The sequence below is a fragment of the Danio aesculapii genome, chromosome 11 (assembly GCF_903798145.1).
Source record: "Danio aesculapii chromosome 11, fDanAes4.1, whole genome shotgun sequence".
Classification (NCBI taxonomy): Eukaryota; Metazoa; Chordata; class Actinopteri; order Cypriniformes; family Danionidae; genus Danio; species Danio aesculapii.
Genome location: NC_079445.1, coordinates 15,469,883 through 15,492,717, shown reverse-complemented (window position 1 = coordinate 15,492,717; position 22,835 = coordinate 15,469,883). Strand labels below are relative to the sequence as shown.

General features: G+C 35.2%; 1 protein-coding gene and 1 pseudogene across 2 annotated transcripts; both read left to right on the top strand.

Moving 5' to 3' along the window:
* Positions 1 to 8,607: 8,607 nt before the first annotated feature.
* LOC130236918 (prostaglandin F2-alpha receptor-like) lies at positions 8,608 to 11,554 on the top strand (annotated as a pseudogene).
* Positions 11,555 to 14,923: 3,369 nt separating this feature from the next.
* On the top strand, positions 14,924 to 22,184 carry LOC130237209 (transcription factor BTF3 homolog 4). Of its 2 annotated transcripts, none has more exons than XM_056468081.1 (6): positions 14,924 to 14,999; positions 18,716 to 18,782; positions 18,866 to 18,979; positions 19,066 to 19,267; positions 21,670 to 21,729; positions 21,815 to 22,184. In XM_056468081.1, the coding sequence occupies exons 2-6, from the start codon at positions 18,729 to 18,731 to the stop codon at positions 21,859 to 21,861; spliced, it is 477 nt and encodes a 158-aa protein (XP_056324056.1). In that variant the 5' UTR covers positions 14,924 to 14,999; positions 18,716 to 18,728; the 3' UTR covers positions 21,862 to 22,184. The 2 variants fall into 2 exon arrangements, with proteins under 2 accessions (XP_056324056.1, XP_056324057.1); XM_056468082.1 differs by having other exon boundaries at positions 14,955 to 14,999; positions 18,719 to 18,782.
* The last annotated feature ends 651 nt before the right edge of the window (positions 22,185 to 22,835 follow it).

The following is a 22,835-nucleotide window of genomic DNA, read 5'->3' as shown; positions in this document are numbered from 1 at the left end:
TTATTCACTCTATCCTGTTGTACTGCTTCCTGTTTAGTTCTTTTGGTCCCTTTTAATTGATTTCCATTATATATTGACTCTTGTAGGATTTCCGTTTTTACCGTTACACATTGCCGACAGTTCCTGGGCTTGTGGTTGATTTAGAGGCCAGAAGCACCTGTATAAGAATACCTAAAACACGTCATCCAGAGGTACCACTAACATATCCACCTTTTTCATATGCTGCATGATGCTATGTGTGAATCAAAGAACTTCCATTAAACTGTAAACAATCAATGGCATATTTTCAAAACTGTACAATGAGGGGAGGAAGCGTTAGATATTCTCTTCACAGTCCATCCGTCAAATCTTTAAAAAAAAATTATGACTCCAAAGTACTTTCAGCAGACCATGAATAACCCCATAAGCTCAAGACGAGTCTTTCCGCAGCAATATAATATACGTATATTGAATATACTGTGCTGTAAAGAATACAAAGTGAAAATAATCTGGAGGAAACAAAACTCATAAAGAGCATTTGGCCACAGATATGCTTGTGATATTATGTCATGCCAAATGCCAAGCATAAAGTTATTTTCATAACAGCTCAAAACTAAAGAACAAAGCCAAATGGACCTCTCATTCAGTTTTCAATATGTTTATGGATATATTGGTAGTGCAACTTGTTATTTGAAGTGATTTTGTTTCAGTACTTTTAAATAGTAGCTCCTCAAAGCGGAAATGGAACTCATAATTGAATAAACCCACAAGTGTTGTTACAATTGAATAAATGGTAGATCCATAAATTTATTCGAGACCATGGTATCAAAGTAGACTGTAATGCATGATATTTTTGTTGAATGCGCCTGGAATATCAGAAGGATTATCATTACAGTAAGTTCAACAAATTAGCAGACCTGAGGTAAAGGAGTAATTCCTTCATTTCTCAAGCTAACGAGGCTCTTGGATGTTTCTCTGCTGGTGTTTTAGCTGCTGAAGGCTCTGAATAAGTCTAATGAGAGAGTGCTGGCTCTAGGCGCCCTGCTTTAATGAGCAGGCCGACTCTCATCTCATTTGCGTGCAGACGGCAGATGGACAGTACCAGACCCAGGCCATCAGCATTCACAGCCAGCCACGCAGAGGTGAGAACGAACATATGAAAACTAATGACAGATTGTTCAGTGCCCTCCACTTTTATTAGTACCCTTGGTGGATATGAGCAAAGAAGGCTGTAGACATTTTGTCTTTATTGTGTGTTTTATTTTTTGCCTCAAAATATTAACCAAAATCTCCTGTCATTAAGAATAAACCATTGCAAACACAGCACATTTTTGTCAAAAACTAATATCTTTACCTAGGCAAATCTCTGTTTTTATTGCTTTTTTTGTTTTCTCTCCTAGCCAGGAAGCTAATTCTGTTAAAATCATCAACTCCAACATTTAGTCACTGAATTAAAGAAGTTATGTATAACATGCAGTGGTGGATTTAGGCATGGGCAACATGGGCGATCACCAGGGCGGCATCTTTCTTGGGGCGGCATGGGAAGATGGTGCAAAAAAAAAAAAAAGCCCCAGTAAGCTTTGAGATAATATTCACTTTACGCAAGTGTACTAATTTAGAGTGGTTATCCCAGAATAAAGACGTTAGGGACTTTACACATTTGGCATCTTTTGCACGCACAAGTTTGTTATTCTCTATGTGCAACCAAAACAACGCCGGTGAAAACAAATTGATGCTTGTGCACAGAAAGCCTTCCCGTGCCCTCACATGCGCTGCTCCTGATCCCGGTTGTTTACATGCATGCCGATATGAGTGAACATTCGAGTCGACAAAACTAAAGTTTATATTATATGATGATGTTACTTTGACTAAGCATGGCTATAAAGCAGAAAGGAGGAATATGAGTCAGGGAGGTCACTAAGACTTCATAACACTAATTCTTGGCCATGAGTCGGTCTAAGACAACAGATAATTTTATAAAACCTATATTTTTTTGCATTCTATAGAACTGTCATAATTAATATTCATGCAGAGGTCTTAGAATAATAGTTGTGTCTTTACATTGTTTTCAGTTACATTTAGGATTGATTTCTGTTATTTGTTTATAATAATAATAATAATATAATAATATAATAAACAAATTGTGATATTTATTGAAAACAAAATAAATATATTTAAGTGTATTTATAATAATTTTTTACATTTTTTCAAAGTATATTTAAAAAAAAATTATATAAGTATATATATATATACACACACACACACACACACACCACCACACACACACCCACACACACACACAGACAGTATACACACACCAAAATGCTGACATTTTTTAGAAGATAGAGCAAAAACATAATACAACAAGTGATAGAAAGATAGAACAAATGTCTGCAAAAGTACTACTAAAAGTCACGGTCATCAAATCACATACTGGATGTTGATTTATTCACAGTGGAGAAACAAATTCTGTGATCTTTAAACTTGGAATGCAATATTCACATGGTCTGCCTCATGATTTCATTTGTGTGTAGCAAATACATGGTTCAAAGTACACATTTAAAAGACAATAGTCCAAACATTCATAAAAGTTTCCTTGTTTGTAAATTCAAATAGAGGAATTCAGAAGATAATTAAATTATCTCACAGACTTTGTGTTTGTTAAAAATACTTTCATAACAGTTGAATGGATTCAGTATGCGTGAATTTTGACCTAAACTAAAATATTACACTGTTAATGATTTTTGTATATTACACTGCATTTAACTGTATATGAACTGTATTTTACTGTAGGACAGTTATGCAGTATGTTGCTATATTTTTAAAGTTGCATTTTGAAAATGACTGTATATTTTATAGTAAAGTATACAGTACTGTAAGTATACTACAACAAATTAAATTGTGCTGTAAATGCAGTAGTCTTGCTGTAATTGATTTACAGTAATTTACTGGCAAACTGCTGATTCTACAAGAAAATGTTAACAGTGTACTTGAACATTTATTCATGGAATTTAGAAACAAAGCAACCAAACCAATCTCTATCTCAATTTTAATTGAAGAATTAATAAAAAGGGTCATACTTTATTTTACGATACAAGTACAAGGTAAGATTCAGGTACCGCAACAAACCATTAATTTGCGCATTAATAGTTAGTATGGTAATAGTTGGGTTTAGGTCAGTGCTTAATTTGAGCCAGATCCTATTCCAAAAAATATCAGATTTTCTTGTTTTGCTTTTTCGTTATTTGTTTTATTCAATTTGGCATTAACTTGTGCCTGGAGACTATGTGCATGTGTGTGTGAGAATGGGTGCGAGTGAAAAACAGTGAGCAAGGTTCTGTGGGTTCATTTAGATGATATGTTAAGCTGTCAAGACTATTCAGCATTATATTCTATTACACTGCATTACTTGCTCTGTATTACCCATGGGATGTTTTTCCCTCATGTGCGCATCATTCGTGCCAGTGGTGATAACTGCCCTCTGCTTGCAACAGTATGTTTGCATTGATTTGTGTGTAAATTACTTATAGGTATGTGAATAAATTCCATGTTTAGTGTGAATCCAAAACTAGATGCATTTTCATATTGGAAACTGAAAATGTGTGGTTGGCGTTGGTCACAACGGCTTTTATTTGATAGTTATTTTTTCTGGAAATTATTCATTTACAAATTATGCACCATGGCTTAGGTATTAGGTAAAGAATGTGATTGTGCTTTACTTATAAGTACAAATAAACAGTCAATATTTCAATAGCAGGTTTTCAGCCAGGAGTTAGTATTAGTGAGAATTGGTACTTAAACTACAATACCCCCTCTTGTACCCTAAACAAACAGTATTTGCATTACTGCACTTTTATGTTTCAGTTTTAGATACTACACATTGACTAAAAACAATGAGCATGAAAAAAAAACTATATATTATAAAATCTTAATATTGTTAAAATATTTTGAAACATTTTCTATTAACAGTACATGAATAACTATGTGATAATACCTAAACTAAACATAATTTTATTATGAACTAATGATAAGGTAATGTATACGCTAATCATGAACTGACTTTAACTACAACAGTCACATGAGTTCATGTGTGAATAATAGCTAATATAATTACTTGTTAGTACATGATTGTTTGTTGATGTATTAATTACCATATTACTTTGTTTAATTTAACCATCATGTCATGAGCTGTTAATATATAATATGTCATGACTTTACTTGAAGGGGCACATCATCATTAACCCATTCTTAACTACTCATGAACTCCTTATAGACGTCCAAATAGTTTGTTTACGCTGAATAACAATAGAAAAGTGTTCTATCAACATGAACAGTTTAAACACAGGAGTTCAAGAAGGATGAGTTAATGATGATATGCCCCTCCAAGTAAAGTCATGAGAAAATACATTAGCTCACGAGTTCATGTTGGTTACATTTAGCTTAAACTTAAATGTTAATTTATACATTAATCAACAACATGTACTAACAAGTTATTAAGATTTATTTACACATGAACTCCTGTGATTGTTGTAAAGTTAGTTCATGATTAGCACCTAACTCATTATAAATTTATTATGAAGTAATGTTAAGTTTACATATTAATGTACATCATTATTCATATACTATTTTGTAAAGCGTTACCAAATATTTCAAAATCAATTAGTTATGATTACTAACAAATGTATTAATGTCTGTTACATGTTATTTAACTTATGTTTCATTGTAAATGCAAATATAATCGGAAATCACTTGTCTGTAACTCAGTGATTAAGGCATGGAGACATGTTGGAGAATTGAACAATGAAATTTGAATTATTAATGCTGAAACAGATTTGAGGGGGGAAATGGTCTAACTTCATTAAAATGTCCCTGTAAGATTTCGCATTATGATAGCCTACTAATCTGTTAGAGTGATGGAGTCTGTAATCAGACAAAATTACTTATTAAAGAATCACAAAAAAGGCACACAACATACTGTTATGTTGAAGAAATGGTGAACAAACCATATCTCCAGCAGCTATGCCAGTTTGTTGTGGTGATTTCCGAGCGCGCGCATCACTGATATTCAGCAGTGCAGCAGTCAGTGGTGGTGGATTTCAGTGTTGGTGGATTTCTCAGTTCTCTGTAAATCAAACTATAGGAGCGGATGAACCTGGACTTTTAGACTCATCAGATTAATTACGGTGTCGGTAAGTAAATCTGGCGGGAAATGTTGTTAATGGCTGTAATTTGTAGATGATTTGACTGTAAATTCGTTCGTTGAAATCACAAGATATTTTTTATATATAAATCCGATCCCTGAACTGTTAATTTTGGTTATCTGAAGGTTTCACTTCAGTTCCAGAAAGTAAAAAAAAAGTTTTTTAAGTTTCTGGAAAGCTTTAGAATAGTCTAATGCTGTTTATTAATTTTATTATTGCATTGTTTAAGCAGACCATTTCATTTCTGAATAATGGTTGACTGTAAACCTGTAGCCTACATTACAACGCAACGTTGACAAAACAATGAATATTAATCTTACAGTAATTCTCTCTCTCTCTCTCTCTCTCTCTCTCTCTCTCTCTCTCTCTCTCTCTCTCTATGTTATTCACCAAAATAACTGATCTTGTGGTCAACAAAGTAAAGAAACTCGAGCAAGTTTGTGAAACGAGTGAGCAAATCATGATAGTTCAGTCAAAATTGAAAATTCTATCTCTAAGATTTGTACCCCCCACCCCCCAGTTTAGCTAAAGAAAAAAAAAAAACACTATTATACAGTAACTTCTTAGTTAAACCTTTAAATTATATTTTAAACTGAATACTAGTAATTCCAAAACATGTAGTTAACTATTATGTACTGACATTATGGCAAAGCCAAGAGAAATTAGTTATTAAAAAATATCTCCATTAAACAGCACATGAGAACTATTAAAAAAAACTATTTAAATTTCACACGGGGGCAACATAATAATTTTGACTTCTACTAGATACACTGAAAAAAAATTCAAAGATGATTCCTTGCATTTACTAAAATAATTTAAGTGGTTATAAACTATTTATTTGGGCTGAATTTGAACAAGCTAATTAGTTGGACATTACTAAATGTAATTTTGTTTGTTTAAATTTAACACAAATAAATAGTTTGCAACAATTATATAACGAGCGGTTTGAAAATGAAACTGAATGCCTGGTTTTAGACCACAATAATTCATTAGTGTGGTGTAGGGCCTCCTTTTGCAGCCAATAAAGCATCATTTCATCTTGGGAATGACAAATCCAGTCCTGCACAGTAGTCAGAGGGATTTTCGAATCATTCTTACAGAATTGTGGCCATGTCAATACGTGATGCTGGTGGAGGAAAATGTTTCCTGACTCGCTCTTATAAAACAGCCCAAAGTGGCTCAGTAATATTTAGATCTGGTGACTGTGCAAGCCATGGGAGATGTTCAACTTTACTTTCATTTTCATTAAACCTCTTTGTCAGCAGTCTTGCTGTGAGTTTTGTGCATTATCATCCTGATGCACTGCACTGCATTCAGCATACACTGTTAGAACAATTAGGTGCATGGTCCTGCAGAATGGTTTGGTGGTCCTTGGCAGTGATGCACCCATCTAGCACAAGTAGGTAATGCTATGATATTGCAGCCCCCAACCATCACTGATCTACCCACATTCTTCAATCGAAGCATGCAACAGTCTGGGTGGTACTGTATGCTTCTTTGGAGTTTCTCCACACCATAACTCTCCTGGATATGGGAAAGACATTGAAGATGGACTCATCTGAGAAAAATGCAGGCCAAGATTTTCATTGCTGGCAGCATTGAAACTGACATTTGGCATTGGCTTGAGTGACCAAATCATCTTGTTTTATCCCGCCCCTTTTTGCAGTGACATACGACAGAATTTCGCAAGCTCAAACTCTAGTGTGACCGTAGCTTGAAACAAGATGATTAGAAATTTAAAAAAGCTTGATACATGACCTTGCGTTTTTGGTCTGATGCATGCGTATGAATGGAAGTCTATGGGAGAAAAGCCCAGTGTGACCGCAGCTTTAAACCTTCACGCTCCGCTCTTACTGGTGAAATGTGCAACCAATCATGAAGATTGGCTAGCAGGCTGGTCAAATTTAGCCATGAAACCTCCAACACTAATTGGCCAGAGTTTCAGTTTCATTGTCCAACCCCTTAGTATATATTCTATCTATCTATCTATCTATCTATCTATCTATCTATCTATCTATCTATCTATCTATCTATCTATCTATCTATCTATCTATCTATCTACTATCTATCTATCTATCTATCTATCTATCTGATAGATGATAGAGAGAGAGATAAAGAGAGAGAGAGATAAAGATCATTATTGTACATTTATGTTGCCACACATTTAAGTGTAAACATATTCAAATATATTTTTGGAAAGCAAATTCTTTATTATTCTTTTATATTTATTATTGTTTCTCATCTTTTTTGTTTTTTTTTTACTACACTTCTTTCCTTCAACCTGCAGTCACTATTTAATTTTTTTCTTGTCTCTGGGGATTAGAAAAATCAGTCCTGTGACTCCTGTCAAAGACATGGGCAATTTAAAATTGCAGCAAACTGTTTGGAAGCATTAAAAGTGTCCAAGAAGATGTCAAAATCTTCACACACAATGACCAAGAGACTGTTTAGATGCATGTCAGTGATAAGCAGATTAGGAATGTTTACTGTATGATGATCGAAATGGCCTTAAACACCCAGCAGGCACAAAACGTCAACATGACGTTAGATTGACATTGTACCCCAACGCTGTGTGGACATTGCATTTTGTTTGGAAATTAAAATCATGTTGATGTCAGAACTTAACGTCAGGCTGACGTCAATGTCCATCATCCAACCTAAATCAACCAATTATCAACATCTAACGATGTTACAGCTGGACATTTTGTGGACGTTACCATTATGACGTCTATCAGATGTTGGATTTTGGTTGCCATACCTGATGAATAATACCAGTATTTGACATCAATAGATGTTGGCTCAATGTTGGATTTTGTTCACTTTCTAACAACCTAAAATTAACCAAATATTAACGTCATTTGATGTCGTTATTGGACATCAAAATAACTTTATCCTTAGACACTGGTAGACATTGAATTTTGGTCACCTGATATCACGACCTAAATCTAACCTAATATTAACGTCTTATAATGTTGTGTGCCTGCTGGGCAATAACTAAATGCACTACAGAATGTTATGTTTACACACATCCACAAATTACATGTAAATGCATCAGCTTTTTACAGCATAATACTCATTAGTCTTGAGTACTTTTAAAAGAGCTACTTTTTACTCATACTTTGAGTAATATTTACAATAGATACTCTACTTGCACTACATTTTTAGGCAAGTAATGGTACACTTACTTAGGTGTGATTTTTCAGTACTCTTTCCACCACTGGTTATGATGGTTCTTGCCTTATACCAACTGTGTCTTTTACTCATGTTTGGTTATTTTGTAATGTGTAGTAACTCAAAGACCAGTGCAGAATGAACAAAACTACTAGTAAAATGGAGACTCATACATACAAAAAAATACACAAAACTGAATTTGACCTGAAGTTTTTAAATGTATTTTATTTTATTTGTAATTTTTGCAGTACCGAACATGTCTCATAACAGATCAGCTGGATGTTTGATGTCAAGCAATGTGTGTAACGGGAGCTGTCCCAAAAGAGAAGTGTCTGTGACCTCGACTGGCATCTCAATGACAGTGGGCATCGTTTCCAACACGCTGGCCCTCTTCATCCTGATCAAAGCCTACCACAGGTTCCGATACAAGTCTAAAGCCGCCTTCCTCCTTTTTGCTAGCGGTCTGGTGGTCACCGACTTTTTGGGACACCTGATCAATGGCTCTCTGGCTCTCTACGTTTACGTGTCCAGAAAGAATGGGAACATTTGAAATCACAAGTCTCTGTGCGACTTCTTTGGAGTTTGCATGGCTTTTTTCGGCTTGACTCCTCTGCTGCTGGGGTGTGGTGTCCGCTGCTGATGGCGTGGAGCGATGCATCGGAGTGACCCGTCCCCTTTTCCACACCACAGCACTGGGGTCCCATCATGTGAAGAGGCTGCTGGGTGTCACCTGGCTCCTGGGTCTGCTGGTGGCCCTCCTGCCTGTCCTATTCCAGCGTTCGTACCAGGTGCAGCGCTCAAGGAGCTGGTGCTTCTTCCGCCTGCAGGGCCCACGGGACTGGATGGATATGCTTCTGCCCATATTATTCTCTGCTCTGGGTTTGCTGGCTCTCCTCGTCTCACTATTGTGCAATACTATGACTTTTCTCACTCTCCTGCGGAGTAGGGTACAACTTGACCGAATAATCATCGCCATAGTCGTAAGGCATCACACCATTCGGAGATGGTCTGTCAGCTTTTGGCAATCATGCTGGTCTCCTGTGTGTGCTGGGGACCAATTTTGGTAAGGAGGCGCTTCTTATTTCGCACACCGACTGGTAGAATTACTAAAATGAGAAAATAATGTCATTTACAGTATTTTATTGCAATTAAATTAAAAAAGAGAAAATGTTCTTATTTTCTGGATTCACCTCAGTCAAAGTTAAAGATTTAAAGAGTTTTTTTTCTGATGTTAGGATTTACAGTGTAGAAAAATATCTCAATAATTAATTTTAAAAGATATGAATGTTCAATTACTTACTAATTGATTAGTTTGATATTTTTGTGTATAAATTGCGTTCACCCTGGCCTAGTTCAGAACATGCAACCACATTTATAGGGGAAGATACTGATTGATTTGCCATGGCAACTGCAGTTGGCCAGATAATGTTTGAGATACTGAATTTATTCAAAGATGTAATACTGTATAATAAAATAAAATAGAATAAAATATAATATAATGTAATATAATATAATAAAATATAATATAATAAAATAATATAATATAATATATATAATATAATATATATAATATATATAATATAATATAATGTAATATAATGTAATATAATATTCATTCATTCATTTTCTTTGGCATTTCTGTGTGGAGTTTGAATGCTCTCGCTGGTCAGTTGGCGTTTCTGAGTGGAGTTTGCATGTTTTCCCTGCATTCGCGTGGGTTTCATCCGGGTGCTCCGGTTTACCCCACAGCCCAAAGACATGCGGTACAGGTGAATTGGGTAGGCTAAAATTTTCCGTAGTGTATGTGCGTGTGATTGAGTGTGTATGTGTTTCCCAGTGATGGGTTGCGGCTGGAAGGGCATCCGCTGCGTAAAACAAATGCTGGATGAGTTGGCGGTTCATTCTGCTGTGGCGACTCCGGATTAATAAAGGGACTAATCCGACAAGAAAATGAATAATATAATATAATATAATATAATATAATATAATATAATATATAATATAATATATATAATATAATAATATAATAAAATATAGGGCGACGCAGTGGCGCAGTAGGTAGCGCTGTCGCCTTACGCAAGAAGGTAACTGGTTCGAGCCTTGGCGGGGTCAGTTGGCATATTCTGTGTGGAGTTTGCATGTTCTCCCTGCAATCGCGTGGGTTTCCTCCTGGTGCTCCGGTTTCCCCCACAGTCCAAAGACATGTGGTATAGGTGAATTGGGTTGGCTAAATTGTCCGTAGTGTATGAGTGTGAATGAGTGTGTATGGGTGTTTCCCAGAGATGGGTTGTGGCTGGAAGGGCATCCACTGCGTAAAACATGTGCTGGATAAGTTGGCGGTTCATTCCGCTGTGGCGACCCCGGATTAATAAAGGGACTAAGCCAAAAAAAAATGAATGAATGATTAATATAATATTCCTTCATTCATTTTCTTTTCGGCTGGGTCAGTTGGCATTTCTGTGTGGAGTTTGCATGTTCTCCTGCGTTCGCGTGGGTTTCCTCCGGGTGCTCCGGTTTCCCCCACAGTCCAAAGACATGCGGTACAGGGGAATTGGGTAGGCTAAAATTGATGGGTTGCAGCTGGAAGGGCATCCGCTGCATAAAACATTTGCTGGATAAGTTGACGGTTCATTCCGCTGTGGCGACCCCAGATTAATAAAGGGACTAAGCCAAAAGAAAATGAATGAATGAATGAATGAATGAATGAATAAATAATATAATATAATATAATATAAATAATAATATAATTATATAATATAATATAATATATCCCCTATACAATACCTCATACCTTCACAATAATTCATGCCTTTATATGATTTGTTCCCCAGATAACAGCCATCATCTTCAGCCTGCAGGATCGCGGTGAGGATCAGACATCATACACTCATATGCTGCTGGTTGTACGTATGGCGACATGGAACCAGATTCTCGATCCGTGGGTCTACATCCTTCTACGCAAAGCTGTTTTGAGGAGACTTTTTAAAGTGGCGTTGAGACTTTGCAGTCGTCACTTGAAATTTACATTCCAGTGGCAGAGCAGCAATCTAGGGAGCTCCACCATGGAGGCCAGTAGTTCGGTGATCAGCAGACCAGACTTCATCCCCCTGGATGGAAATTTCCTACCAGACACTGCCATTAAGTCAACTCACCTCCCTCGAGCCTCACTGGGGGATACAAGAACACAATTCACAGATATTTAATCATTACAGCAGAAACTAAAAACATGCAATGTCTCTTGTAGTGAAATGTTCTATTCATTCTAAAATTCAGTCTTAGGTCAGTCAAAGAATAGGTCTCATTGACGGAAAGATATTGTGCCAAAAAATTCAAATAGGTTCCAACTTACTGAAATATAATCAGTCTAAGACATTTGTTTAAATTAACAACAGTATGTCTTAAACGCACAGGCGGGGAGAGTGTACTTAAGGAAATATGTACTCAAGTAAAAGTATAAGTAGCATTCTTAAAAGATACTTGAGTAAGAGTAAAAAGGTATAAGATAAAAAACTACTCAAGTAGCTGCTACACTGTAAAAAATTATATGATCAATTAGTCTAAGTTAATCGTGTTCTAACTTAATTTTATAAGTTACGCAAGCTGTTTTTAGTCAGTATAACATAATATAAGTTAAATGGACTCACAAGGTTATTTGATTCAGCTTAAAAATGTAATATATAAATATATATATATATATGACAAAAGTCAAGACAACAGATATTTTCATGTTGCTTAAACTTATTAAGTTAATCAGGTTTCAACTATTACAAAGTTTAACTTAATATTTTTGTTAGTTTGGGCTGCACAGTGGCGCAGTGTGTTGCAAGTTCGCCTCACAGCAAGAAGACATGCAGAATAGGTGAATTGGTAAGCTAAATTGTCAGTAGTGAATGTGTATAAATGAGTGTGTGTGAATGTTTCCCAGTGATGAGTTGCAGCTGGAAGGGCATCCACTGCGTAAAACATGTGCTAAATAAACGGCGGTTCATTCCGCTATGGCGCCCCAGATTAATAAAGGGACTAAGCTGAAAAGAAAATGAATTAATGAATTTTAGTTAGATTGATGTAAGTTGAGATGACTAGAAAAAAATAATTTGATTCAACTAAAATATTAAAGGTGGCAAGAATGTTTTCAGTCTAGTTACTTTAAATGTGATAAGTGAAAACCCATTATTTCAAACTATTTGGCATAGCTTTTACATACCTCCTTCATGTATGATGGCCACATAAACATCCCATAAACCAGTCATTTGCGATAGTCTTTTCTACATTATGTCGCAAAATTGTCCACATTTGCATTTAAACAAGGTAAAAGAGAGCAACAGAGACTAAATATTATCATATTTATTTGGATTTGTTTTTGAACAGTTTTACAGAATTTTACAGTTTAAAGGGATAGTCCATCTAAAAATGAAAATTCTGTCATCATTTCCTCGCTCCATACTTTTTAAAAAAACTTTACAAGTTTCTTTCATCAGTTAAACACAAAAGAATCTTTTGAAGAATGCTGAAAACCTGTAACCATTGAAGTACTGTAAATGGTTACCAGCTTTCAGCATTCTTCAAAATATCTTCCTTTGTGTTGAACATAAGAAAAAAAAAGACATAAAGGTTTGGAATCAGTTTTGGAATCACTTTTATTACTTACATTTTTGAGTGAACTATCCCTTTAACCTAATTTGGCTCCTTTTAGGAGCATTTCATTTAAAAACATACAAAAAAAATCCCAAATGCAGCCAAATGTAGCAGAGTAAAAGTAATGTTTTTTCCTCTAAAATGTACTTGAGTAAAAGTACACATCTTTAAATGTACTCTAAAGTACAATTTAATTAAACATTTACTTAAGTAAATGTAACTTAAAAAAAAGGTTTGGTTGAAGTGTTTTAAAAATATTGTGTAAAAGCAAAAAAAAAGACTGTTGCTTATCAGCAAATGTAAAAGATGATCATGGTTAAAAGCTTCAAACATGTGAAGAGTACAGTTTCCAGGATCTCTTATTTAGAATATACTGTACATACATAGCTACTTCTGTTGAGTTTTTGTTGTTGCTGTGATTGTTTAAATATTGTCAGCAGTGTTGGGGTAACGCATTACAAACAACACAAGTTACGTAATATAACTTTTCTAAGTAACGAGTAAAGTAACATATTACTTTAAATATTAAGTAATACGAGTTAAATTTTTTTAACTTTAATAATTAACTTAAAAAAATTAATTGCTAAATTAAAAATGTTGAATGCCGCAATCAATGAGAGAATTTTCTCCCTGCAGAAACAAACAGGAACCAAGATGAGGACCTTACATTTCGCTCAAAATATTCTCATTATTGTTAATTATTCATTTTACTTCACTAATAAGACAAAAAGTACAAAAGCATCAAACACATTGCTTTAAACTTTCATTACTCTGTATGTATAGCATGTGGATTTCATCAGATGATATTATCCTAAATTATTATTATTTGATGTGTTTCTTAAAGGTATATAGGGGTTATAAAATGTGTTGTTAATTGCAAGAAAGACCTTTAACGCAAAAAAGTAACTCAAAGTAACGTAACGCATTGCTTACCATATAAAGTAACTAAGTAAAGCAACTAGTTACTTTTTGGGGAGTAACTCAATACTGTAATGCATTACTTTCAAAAGTAACTTTCCCCAACACTGAATGTCAGGCGTTTTCATATATGTAATATGAATATGTATTTCAATGACATTGTGATATTTGTATTTTACAATATGTAGAATGAATGTGAACAATTCTTGTAAATAGTTATATGACAAATGTTGCTTAAAGTAAATTTTTTGTCAAAGTGCTATAATAATCATAATAAAACTACAGTAACCTTGTCGGGGTCAAATATGACATATCCCTAAATTATGATCATGTTTACAAGTAAATATGTAATTTGTCACATTTGTGAGCAGTGGGATAACAAAAATGATGTATATTGTATTGTCTTGTCTTTTACCTCATGTCCATTAAAAGATGATGTTAAAATATTACTTGATTATTTGTCACATTTTCTATTGACAATGTTTAGTTCATGCAGGAAAAAAATACATATGTTTCAAGGAAGGAATTACTTCTGTTTAATAGCCATATTCATTCATTTTCTTTTCGGCTCAGACCCTTTATTCACCAACCACCAACTTATCCAGCATATGTTTTACGCAGTGGATGCCCTTCCAGCTGCAACCCATCACTGGGAAACACCCATACAGTCTCATTCATACTCATACACTATGGACAATTTAGCATACCCAATAAACTTACAGCGCATGTCTTTGGACTGTTTGGGGGAAACCAGAGCACCCAGAGAAAGCCCACGCGAACACAGGGAGAACATGCAAATCCCACACAGAAATGCCAACTGACCCAGCCGAGGCTCGAACCAGCGGCCTTCTTGCTGTGAGATGACAGCGCTACCCACCGCGCCGCACAGGCCATTTAATAAAACATTTTTTCGCATTCGTACCATCAACAGGTGCTAATTATATGTCTAATATTTAAGCCAGAGCCGCTTGGTGGCAGTATCACAGTTGTCACCAAGTAAAGCAACAAAAACAACGTGACGTTATTACTCAGTAGTCTGACCACTTCCGCCTTGTTCATTCAACGCATGCTTCTCTGAGCAGCTGTGTTTATCAGGTCAGTAATGGATACCATAACGTGTTCACTTTAAATACATTACAACAATAATATCTCAAATGTAACGTTAAGCTCGACGCGTGTTGTCGTGGGCTGTGTGTTTGTTATGATGGGATTGTGAGATGTGTGCGCATGTCTGTTATGGTGGAGTGATGCGCTCACTCAGATTATGCACCGTCAGGATTTTTGTCTTTATTCTCCATCAATGCATGTGGCTTCATGTCATGTGTGATTAAAAAACGCGATATTAAAAACAGAGATGCCTATAATATTCCTCAAAGCCATGACTGGGTAGTTTTAATGTGACCCTCTAAATATATGCGGTATTTTCCATCTTATCTGAGGGTTTGCTGGCTCCTGACAGCCGCATCGACAGTGCTTCTGTCTGTGAGGAATGTCACGGTGCAAATCTAAAAGGACATTCAGTTTCACAATACATTGTTAGAGGGTGTGGTTATAGTTAGAATGTAGAGGTTTGTTGTGTAATGCCATACTGATTGAAGTACTGATCATTTTTATTGAAGCTTTGTTAAATATGTTTATTTCTTCATTTTAAAGTAATGAAAGTAAATATATCGAATCTTCTTTCAATTCCACATATTAAAGGCACAATATGAAATATTTTTTATTTGAAAAATCCCCAAATCACTAGAACCATGGTACACGATTTGCGATTTGCACTTACATAATCTCAATTGTTTTAAAGAATTCAAACTAGCAATTTTAAATAGTTACACGTACAGTTCCTGTGTTACCATCATTGAGGTAAAGTTGGTTTTGTATTCACACATTTTCACTTTTTAATAGTGACTACTTGTGACATGCTCTCTATATTGTTTAGTACACAATGTTGGGCAAGCTACTTGAGAACTGTAGCGAGCTAAGCTAATAGCTACTCAATTAAAATGTAGTTTAACAACACTAAAAGCTACTCTCTGGGAAATGTAGCAAGCTAAGCTAAAGCTACTTGGCAAAAGTAGCTTAGCTACATCTAAGCTTTTTTTTTATTGCAAGAATAAAATTGCAATAAAAAAGTACATCTAAGCTATTTTTGCAATTTTCAATTTAAAATCTAAGCAACTTAAATCCAAGTGAATCATATCTTAGTGATTAATAAAACTGTCAATGAAACATATGAGACATAATATCAGTTCAGTTATTTACTCCAAATTATGTTCCAACAGAAACAAATTATAGTATATAACAGCAATAACTAAAAATCCAATAAAACCAGGTGTTACACATTTAAAATACTATAGTAAAGGGAAATATTTAGGAATGAGCATTATTGTGTATTACACCTTTTCATTAATGAATTGCACTACATAATGTAGTATCATTAGTAACTATCATATACCATAGTATATTTTAGCTTTACTACTACATTCATTAATTCATTTTCTTTGTCGGCTTAGTCCCTTTATAATCTGGGGTCGCCACAGCGGAATGAACCGCCAACTTATCCAGCATATGTTTTACACAGTGTATGCCCATCCAGCTGCAACCCATCACTGGGAAACACCCACGTACACACTCATTCACACACATACACTATGGACAATTTAGCCTACCCAATTCACCTGTACCGCATATCTTTGGACTTGTGGAAAAAACGGAGCACCCGGAGGAAACCCACGCAAACACGGGGAGAACATGGAAACTCCACACAGAAACGCCAACTGACCCAGTCGAGGCTCGAACCAGCGGCCTTCTTGCTGTGAGGCGAACTTTCTACCCACTGCGCCACCATGCAGCCCAGCCTTTACTTCAGTAAACTATAAATATCTTCTCTCCCTCAGTCATCGTTCCATCAAGCAAATTTTCTCATGTTAACCTAATTGGTTGATGACATCACCAACCAGGGTGCGTTTCCCAAACAATGACATTACTCACGGCTGAACTATCATAGGATGATGCATCGGTTGGGAAAAGAACGATGTAGTGACGAGTGTTTCCCAAAACCCGTAATTTGTTGCAGATCCATCGTTTGTACCACGTTAGTTATAATGTGAAACGCTCATAATGATGCTCTAAACTGGGGGAGTAACTTCTTTAGCAAAGAACCCCATAATTTCCTTCTGAAATTAAAACGTTTTTGCACACACATTAAAAAAAATCCAGTATTTGTTTTGGTAAAAACATGCACCTGTTTCCATATTCACTGAAATATAGTAAATGGCACATATCGGGCCTATGTTTTCTTTAAAAATATTATTGAGAACATATATTCTATTCCAAAACATAAAATAACTTACAAAAGCTAACACGTATTCTAATACCATTATAAATCGTAAATCACTCTTTAAAATTGGCAAAGAACAGTTTTCTGAAATTATTTTATGATGGAGAAAGTCCAAATGTGCGCATATAAAACCAGCTTTACACCAATGACACCATGCTAATGACATCATACATGCTTGATTTCCAGGTTAGGTTTTATAGAAAACGAGGAAATTCCAAAGACACTTTGATATGTTGTGCATTTTACTAGACTGCACAGATCAACATTATAACAGAACCCTACAATGTATTTATTATGATTAAACTGTGCACCTTTTTTCCCACTTTTCACAACTGTGGACTAATAAAAGTTCTGCTGCTTTCATGAGCCGTCATCCTCATCTCTCATCAGCAATTGCTTTAGATCATTTTGCTTCGATGGCTTTCAGCCTTACTCTGCTTCATACTACCATAATAAGTTTTGAATAATTTAGCTCATCCTTGAACATGATTCCCTGAGGATGTAATGAAGACGACAGCTCCCATGATTCCAAACTCAGTCACAAAAATTACACACTGTGCCTTTTATTTCTAAGTCATTGACATTAAAGTCCTAAAAGTCATAGAGCTTTCCATGAAAAAGTAATGCTTTTCTAATTTTGACAAATATTGGAACCTTTTTTTTTCACCATCTGATTTAAAAAAAAATCCTTAAAATAATTATTAAAGATAATTAAGCTTAGCACAGATCATTTTCTTTGTGATAGGCTTTTAGGGTAATGCGAAAGTTTTTGAGTAAGTGCAAATAAGTTAGGAAATTAGTATTATTATCAAGTGTGCAAATATCTGGTTAATATGTTTAGCTGAAAATTATTTATTTGGAGGAATCACTAGTTGGTGCTCTTGCCTAGAAAACACATGGTTAAAGAGAGACAAGTAAAAGCAATTTAATATTACTTCATGTATGGTATGTTAGTCTAATGATACATATTAATTAAATTAATCGATTATATGTTCTGAATGTCAGTTTCAATTACTTTTCGATTAATTGCCCAGCCCTAGTATTTAATTTATACATTTTTATACACTCTTTTTTTTTTTTTTGTGAACCAAGCAAAATCGATACTTTATACATTACTATGTATTTCACTTGATAATTAAAGTGATAATTAATCCAAAACTGAAAATTGCCATCATCTACTCACAATTCACTTGTTTCAAACCTGTTTGAGTTTCTTTTTTCTGTTTAACAAAGCTTTTGGAAAAACAAATGTTGGAATTTGTTTTTTTTCCTACTATGGAAGTCATTGGTTACTGGTTTCTCATTTTTCAAAATCTCTTCTTTAGTCTACATCAGAAAAAAATCACTCATAAAGGTTTGGAACCACTTGAGGATGAGTTTATTTAATACATTTTTCATTTTTGGGGAAACTATCCCTTTAATTCTAGTTGTATGGATCTTTAAGTCTTTAAATAAAAAAGCATATTTCTTTCAGAAGTCAATACAGTATGAATCAAGAGAAATTGGCTAAACTGCAAGCGCAGGTCCGGATAGGGGGCAAGGTAAGAAAACCCATGATCATTAAGGATTTTGGATGTTTATTATGGTGTTCCTGTTAGAAATGATTTGTATTTGTTTTCATTAGGGCACTGCACGCAGAAAGAAGAAGGTGGTGCACAGAACGGCAACAGCCGATGACAAGAAACTCCAGAGTTCATTAAAAAAACTTGTGGTTAATAACATAGCTGGCATTGAAGAGGTAGAGCGGTATCTCTTCAAATGTTTGTTTTTTGTCTTATTCTGTTCTGTTTTAGAGGGTGATGAGAATGTGATCTTGTTTTCCAGGTGAATATGATTAAAGATGATGGCACAGTCATTCATTTCAACAACCCCAAAGTTCAGGCGTCTTTGTCTGCAAATACGTTTGCCATCACTGGCCACGCAGAGACCAAACAGCTTACGGAAATGCTCCCGGGAATCCTCAGTCAGCTTGGTGCTGACAGTCTCACAAGTCTGCGCAAACTTGCAGAGCAGTTCCCCAGACAGGGTGAGTTGCATGTTTTTCGAAATACACGGTAATCAACCAACGCGATCTCAAAGCAATTCATAACTTTTTTTGAATTAGCATCCAATTCGTACTAATGTCATTCGTAAATTTTTGTACGCTTTGTTCATCACCCAATTAGGGGTAGGGTTAGGGTGGAGTTTGGGGTCACGTCTTTTAAAATTTTACACTTTTATACGAATGAAATTGTATGAATTTTCGGACAATACATAAAATTGTTTCCTCATGAAATCGGAATGTAATAAACAGTTCAATGCAGATGTTGACACTAATTTTAAAATAATAATAGTAATAATAACTTTATAATAAACTTAATAATAATAATATGTTTATTTATACATCAGTTCTGTATGGTTCTCGAATCTGATTGACCGCAATATCAGAACTCCTACAGCCTCCTCACCCTTGTGTATTACTCCACCCACATAGTGAGGAGATAAATAAACTCACTACAGTTTGATTAATATTGCAGCTGTTGGACAACAATGCGGCTTTTGAGGCTTTTTTAGACGAGAATGTAGTTGTTAGATTGCAACTATGCAGTTATTTATAAAGATAGTGGTTTTGGTTGGCCATCTGTTTTGTGTCTAATGAGTCTCCTGTTTCGTTACTGTGGACTAGTTCAGTAAAAAGAAAGAAGAAGAAATGCCCACATGTGTTTAGCGTTTTTCCTTATCGCAAACACAACAGTAATCTGGTAGTGTTTGCGTTGCTTTGGCTTTTTCGGGGTTAATTATTGTGATCTCCCGATTGCAAAAGGGAAATACTGGGAAATATCTGTAGACTGATGGCATTTCATGCTATTCAGCAATATAATCTTAAAATGTCCTCAAAATCACTTGTTTTGTCATCACTTCAGATAATACACTAGACAATCATTTAAAAACTACTAGTGCTAAAAGTGACGTTGGTGAATTAGTAATGGCTTCTGCTATTCTGACGTCACCTGCAGATGTGAAGGAATGGCGGAAAAAGTAGTTCCTCATACAAAAAGGTTTTTAGACTCTGTGTTTGATTTTCTTTTGTATATACAAGACTATGCCGTTGAACTGTTGTATAAACGCAATATCACACTTGTAGCTGTGCGATATGGCTGTATATCATCACTGGTGGGACACTAAGGCACGCCTCCATCAGTGCCGATATACAGGCCATATCGCACTGCTACACGTGTGATATTGCTCATATAGCACCTTTAAAAGTAGCATCTCAAGGCACTTTACACACATAAAAGGTGCAGCAGTAAAAGATACAAGGGTAAATGCAAAAAAAAGGTATAATAAAAAAAAAATGTAAAACACAAAATAATAATAGCAATGGATCTAAAATCAAATAAAAGAGACGTTTTGGGAGACGATTTAACAATACTCAGAGAATTCGCATTGCGATTATCAGAGTGTAAAGAATTCCACAATTAAGGTGCAGGGGTAAGGTGAAGAGAATGCCCGGTCTCCCATAGATTTTAGCTGCGTTGACTGAGCTGTTAAGAGAACAACATCAGATAAGCATAAGGCACGTCCAGGTGTGTATGTGATAAAAAGCTCAGATAAATATTGTGGCACTAGACCATTCAAGGCCTTGTAACGCAAGCATTTTAAAATCAATTCGAAAACTGACAAAGCCTGTGCAGATTTTTCATATTAGGAGTTATGTGCTCTCTTGCACTGGTCCTAGTCAGAATTATAGCTGCTGAATTTTGTTCTTATTAATACGAATTTGTTTTTATCATGTAATATTTTAATGTATATCCATTTGGCCACGAAATAGCCATAAGTTGCTGATGTGGCAATAAATATGTAATAATAAATAAATATGCTTGATCCATGCAATTGGTTCGGGCTGGGGCACATCCAGACAAGCTCTTTGTCCGGGTGATGTCACGTATTTTGCAACTAACGCGGAAAGGTGATGTGACGCTCTCCACATGTAGCGAAACAGATGGCAAAATGGGAAATGTAAGTTTGTGTACTTTTGGTTAGAGAAAGACAAGTTTAAAACAGTGGCTGAAGCCGTGGCTGAAACAATCGTGCAATTTATTATTTCAAGCGTTGTTTCTTCTTCCGAGCTTATCTGAGTTCTAATGCACGGTTGTGCTCCATTGATTTGTTTAACTACAACTGTTTATTAACAACTTTTTATTAAGGTAAAGGTTTAATACTGATTAGAACTTGAAGTGGCAACGAGGTCTTAAAATATTCTGAGAAGGTCTTAAAAAGGTATTAAAATTACCTTTAGGATTCCTGCATATACCCTGGTAAAACAAGGTTACTAAATATCGGTAATGTGACCACACTTTTGACATAGCACCATGAGTAGGCAGCTACTGTTATGTGAATATTGACATTTGTCACTTTAATAATCTTTGTTCATGATTGCCTTTCAAGTTCTGGACAACAAAGCTCCGAAGGCAGAAGATATCGATGAAGAAGATGATGATGTCCCAGGTATGTCCTTTTGAAGGTTTTGTTTTATACAATCTGTAAATTTATACGATTTACAATTTGCGTTTGTTTTTGTTTTTCTACACAGATCTTGTAGAGAACTTCGACGAAGCATCAAAGAACGAGGCAAACTGATCACCAGATCTCCAGTAATGGCTATTCAGGATGAAATCTCCTGCAGTATTTTTAAATTAGAGTGACCAGACATATCATTTCAACACTATTCAGTGAATCCAGAGACTTTTATATCACAAATTGGCTGTTCCAGATCAGATCCATTCCTGAGCTTTCGCCTGCATTTATATAGAAGAGACGGACGGTTACATGGAATGCTTCACGGTTGTAATTCTTAATCACAGTGCTAGTTGAAATACTAGTTTTGATGGCTGCGGCAAGGAAGATTAGTCTTAATTTTTTGTTTTCTGTTAATTAAATAAAAATAAAACTCAAACCTTTTATATATGGTGCTTTGTTTTTTCTGCTATGTGGTCAGTAGTGTAATTAATATGAGAATATTATATTATAAGAGAATTGTTAATTGTGAAATTGTGAAAGATTCAAATGCTAACCAGCTATAAACACTGGTCTGATACAACTCTGGGCTGAAAATAGCAATTTAGCATCTATTTAAAATTCATGATTTTGATGACTTTGGTTTGCATGACAGACACCTATAAACTGACCAAACTTGTCTGTTATCAAGTCTTGAGAACAAAGATTATTAAAGTGACAAATGTCAATATTCACATAACAGTAGCTGCCCACTAATGGTGTTATGGCATAAGTGTGGTCACATTACCAATACTTAGTAAGTCTTGTTTTACACAGAAGTAACTTCAAACCAGGCTTTCTGCTGCTCAGTGCAAAGCATTTGTGCAACCAACTAAAATTTGTGTGCTAAAATATTTGACTATTACCCGAAAATCTGTATCCGATGGATTCATAAAGAAGTTAATTGATTTTATTAGTGAAAACATACTGAAAGTCTTACTTGGGCTTCTTTGCATATCTGTTTATTAGTGAGAAATATCTTAAACTAATCTAAGGACATTACATGCTAACTTTAAAGGGGTTCAGCCAAAAAGTAAATCTTCAGTCATCTTCCAAAC

What these genes read in the sequence shown, in the direction of transcription:
- LOC130237209 (XM_056468081.1), top strand. Translation starts at nt 18,729, where the DNA reads ATGAATCAAGAGAAATTGGCTAAACTGCAAGCGCAGGTCCGGATAGGG. An exon ending in ACATAGCTGGCATTGAAGAG is followed by an intron (nt 18,980 to 19,065) that starts GTAGAGCGGTAT and finishes CTTGTTTTCCAG; the next exon opens with GTGAATATGATTAAAGATGA. An exon ending in AGAAGATGATGATGTCCCAG is followed by an intron (nt 21,730 to 21,814) that starts GTATGTCCTTTT and finishes TTTTCTACACAG; the next exon opens with ATCTTGTAGAGAACTTCGAC.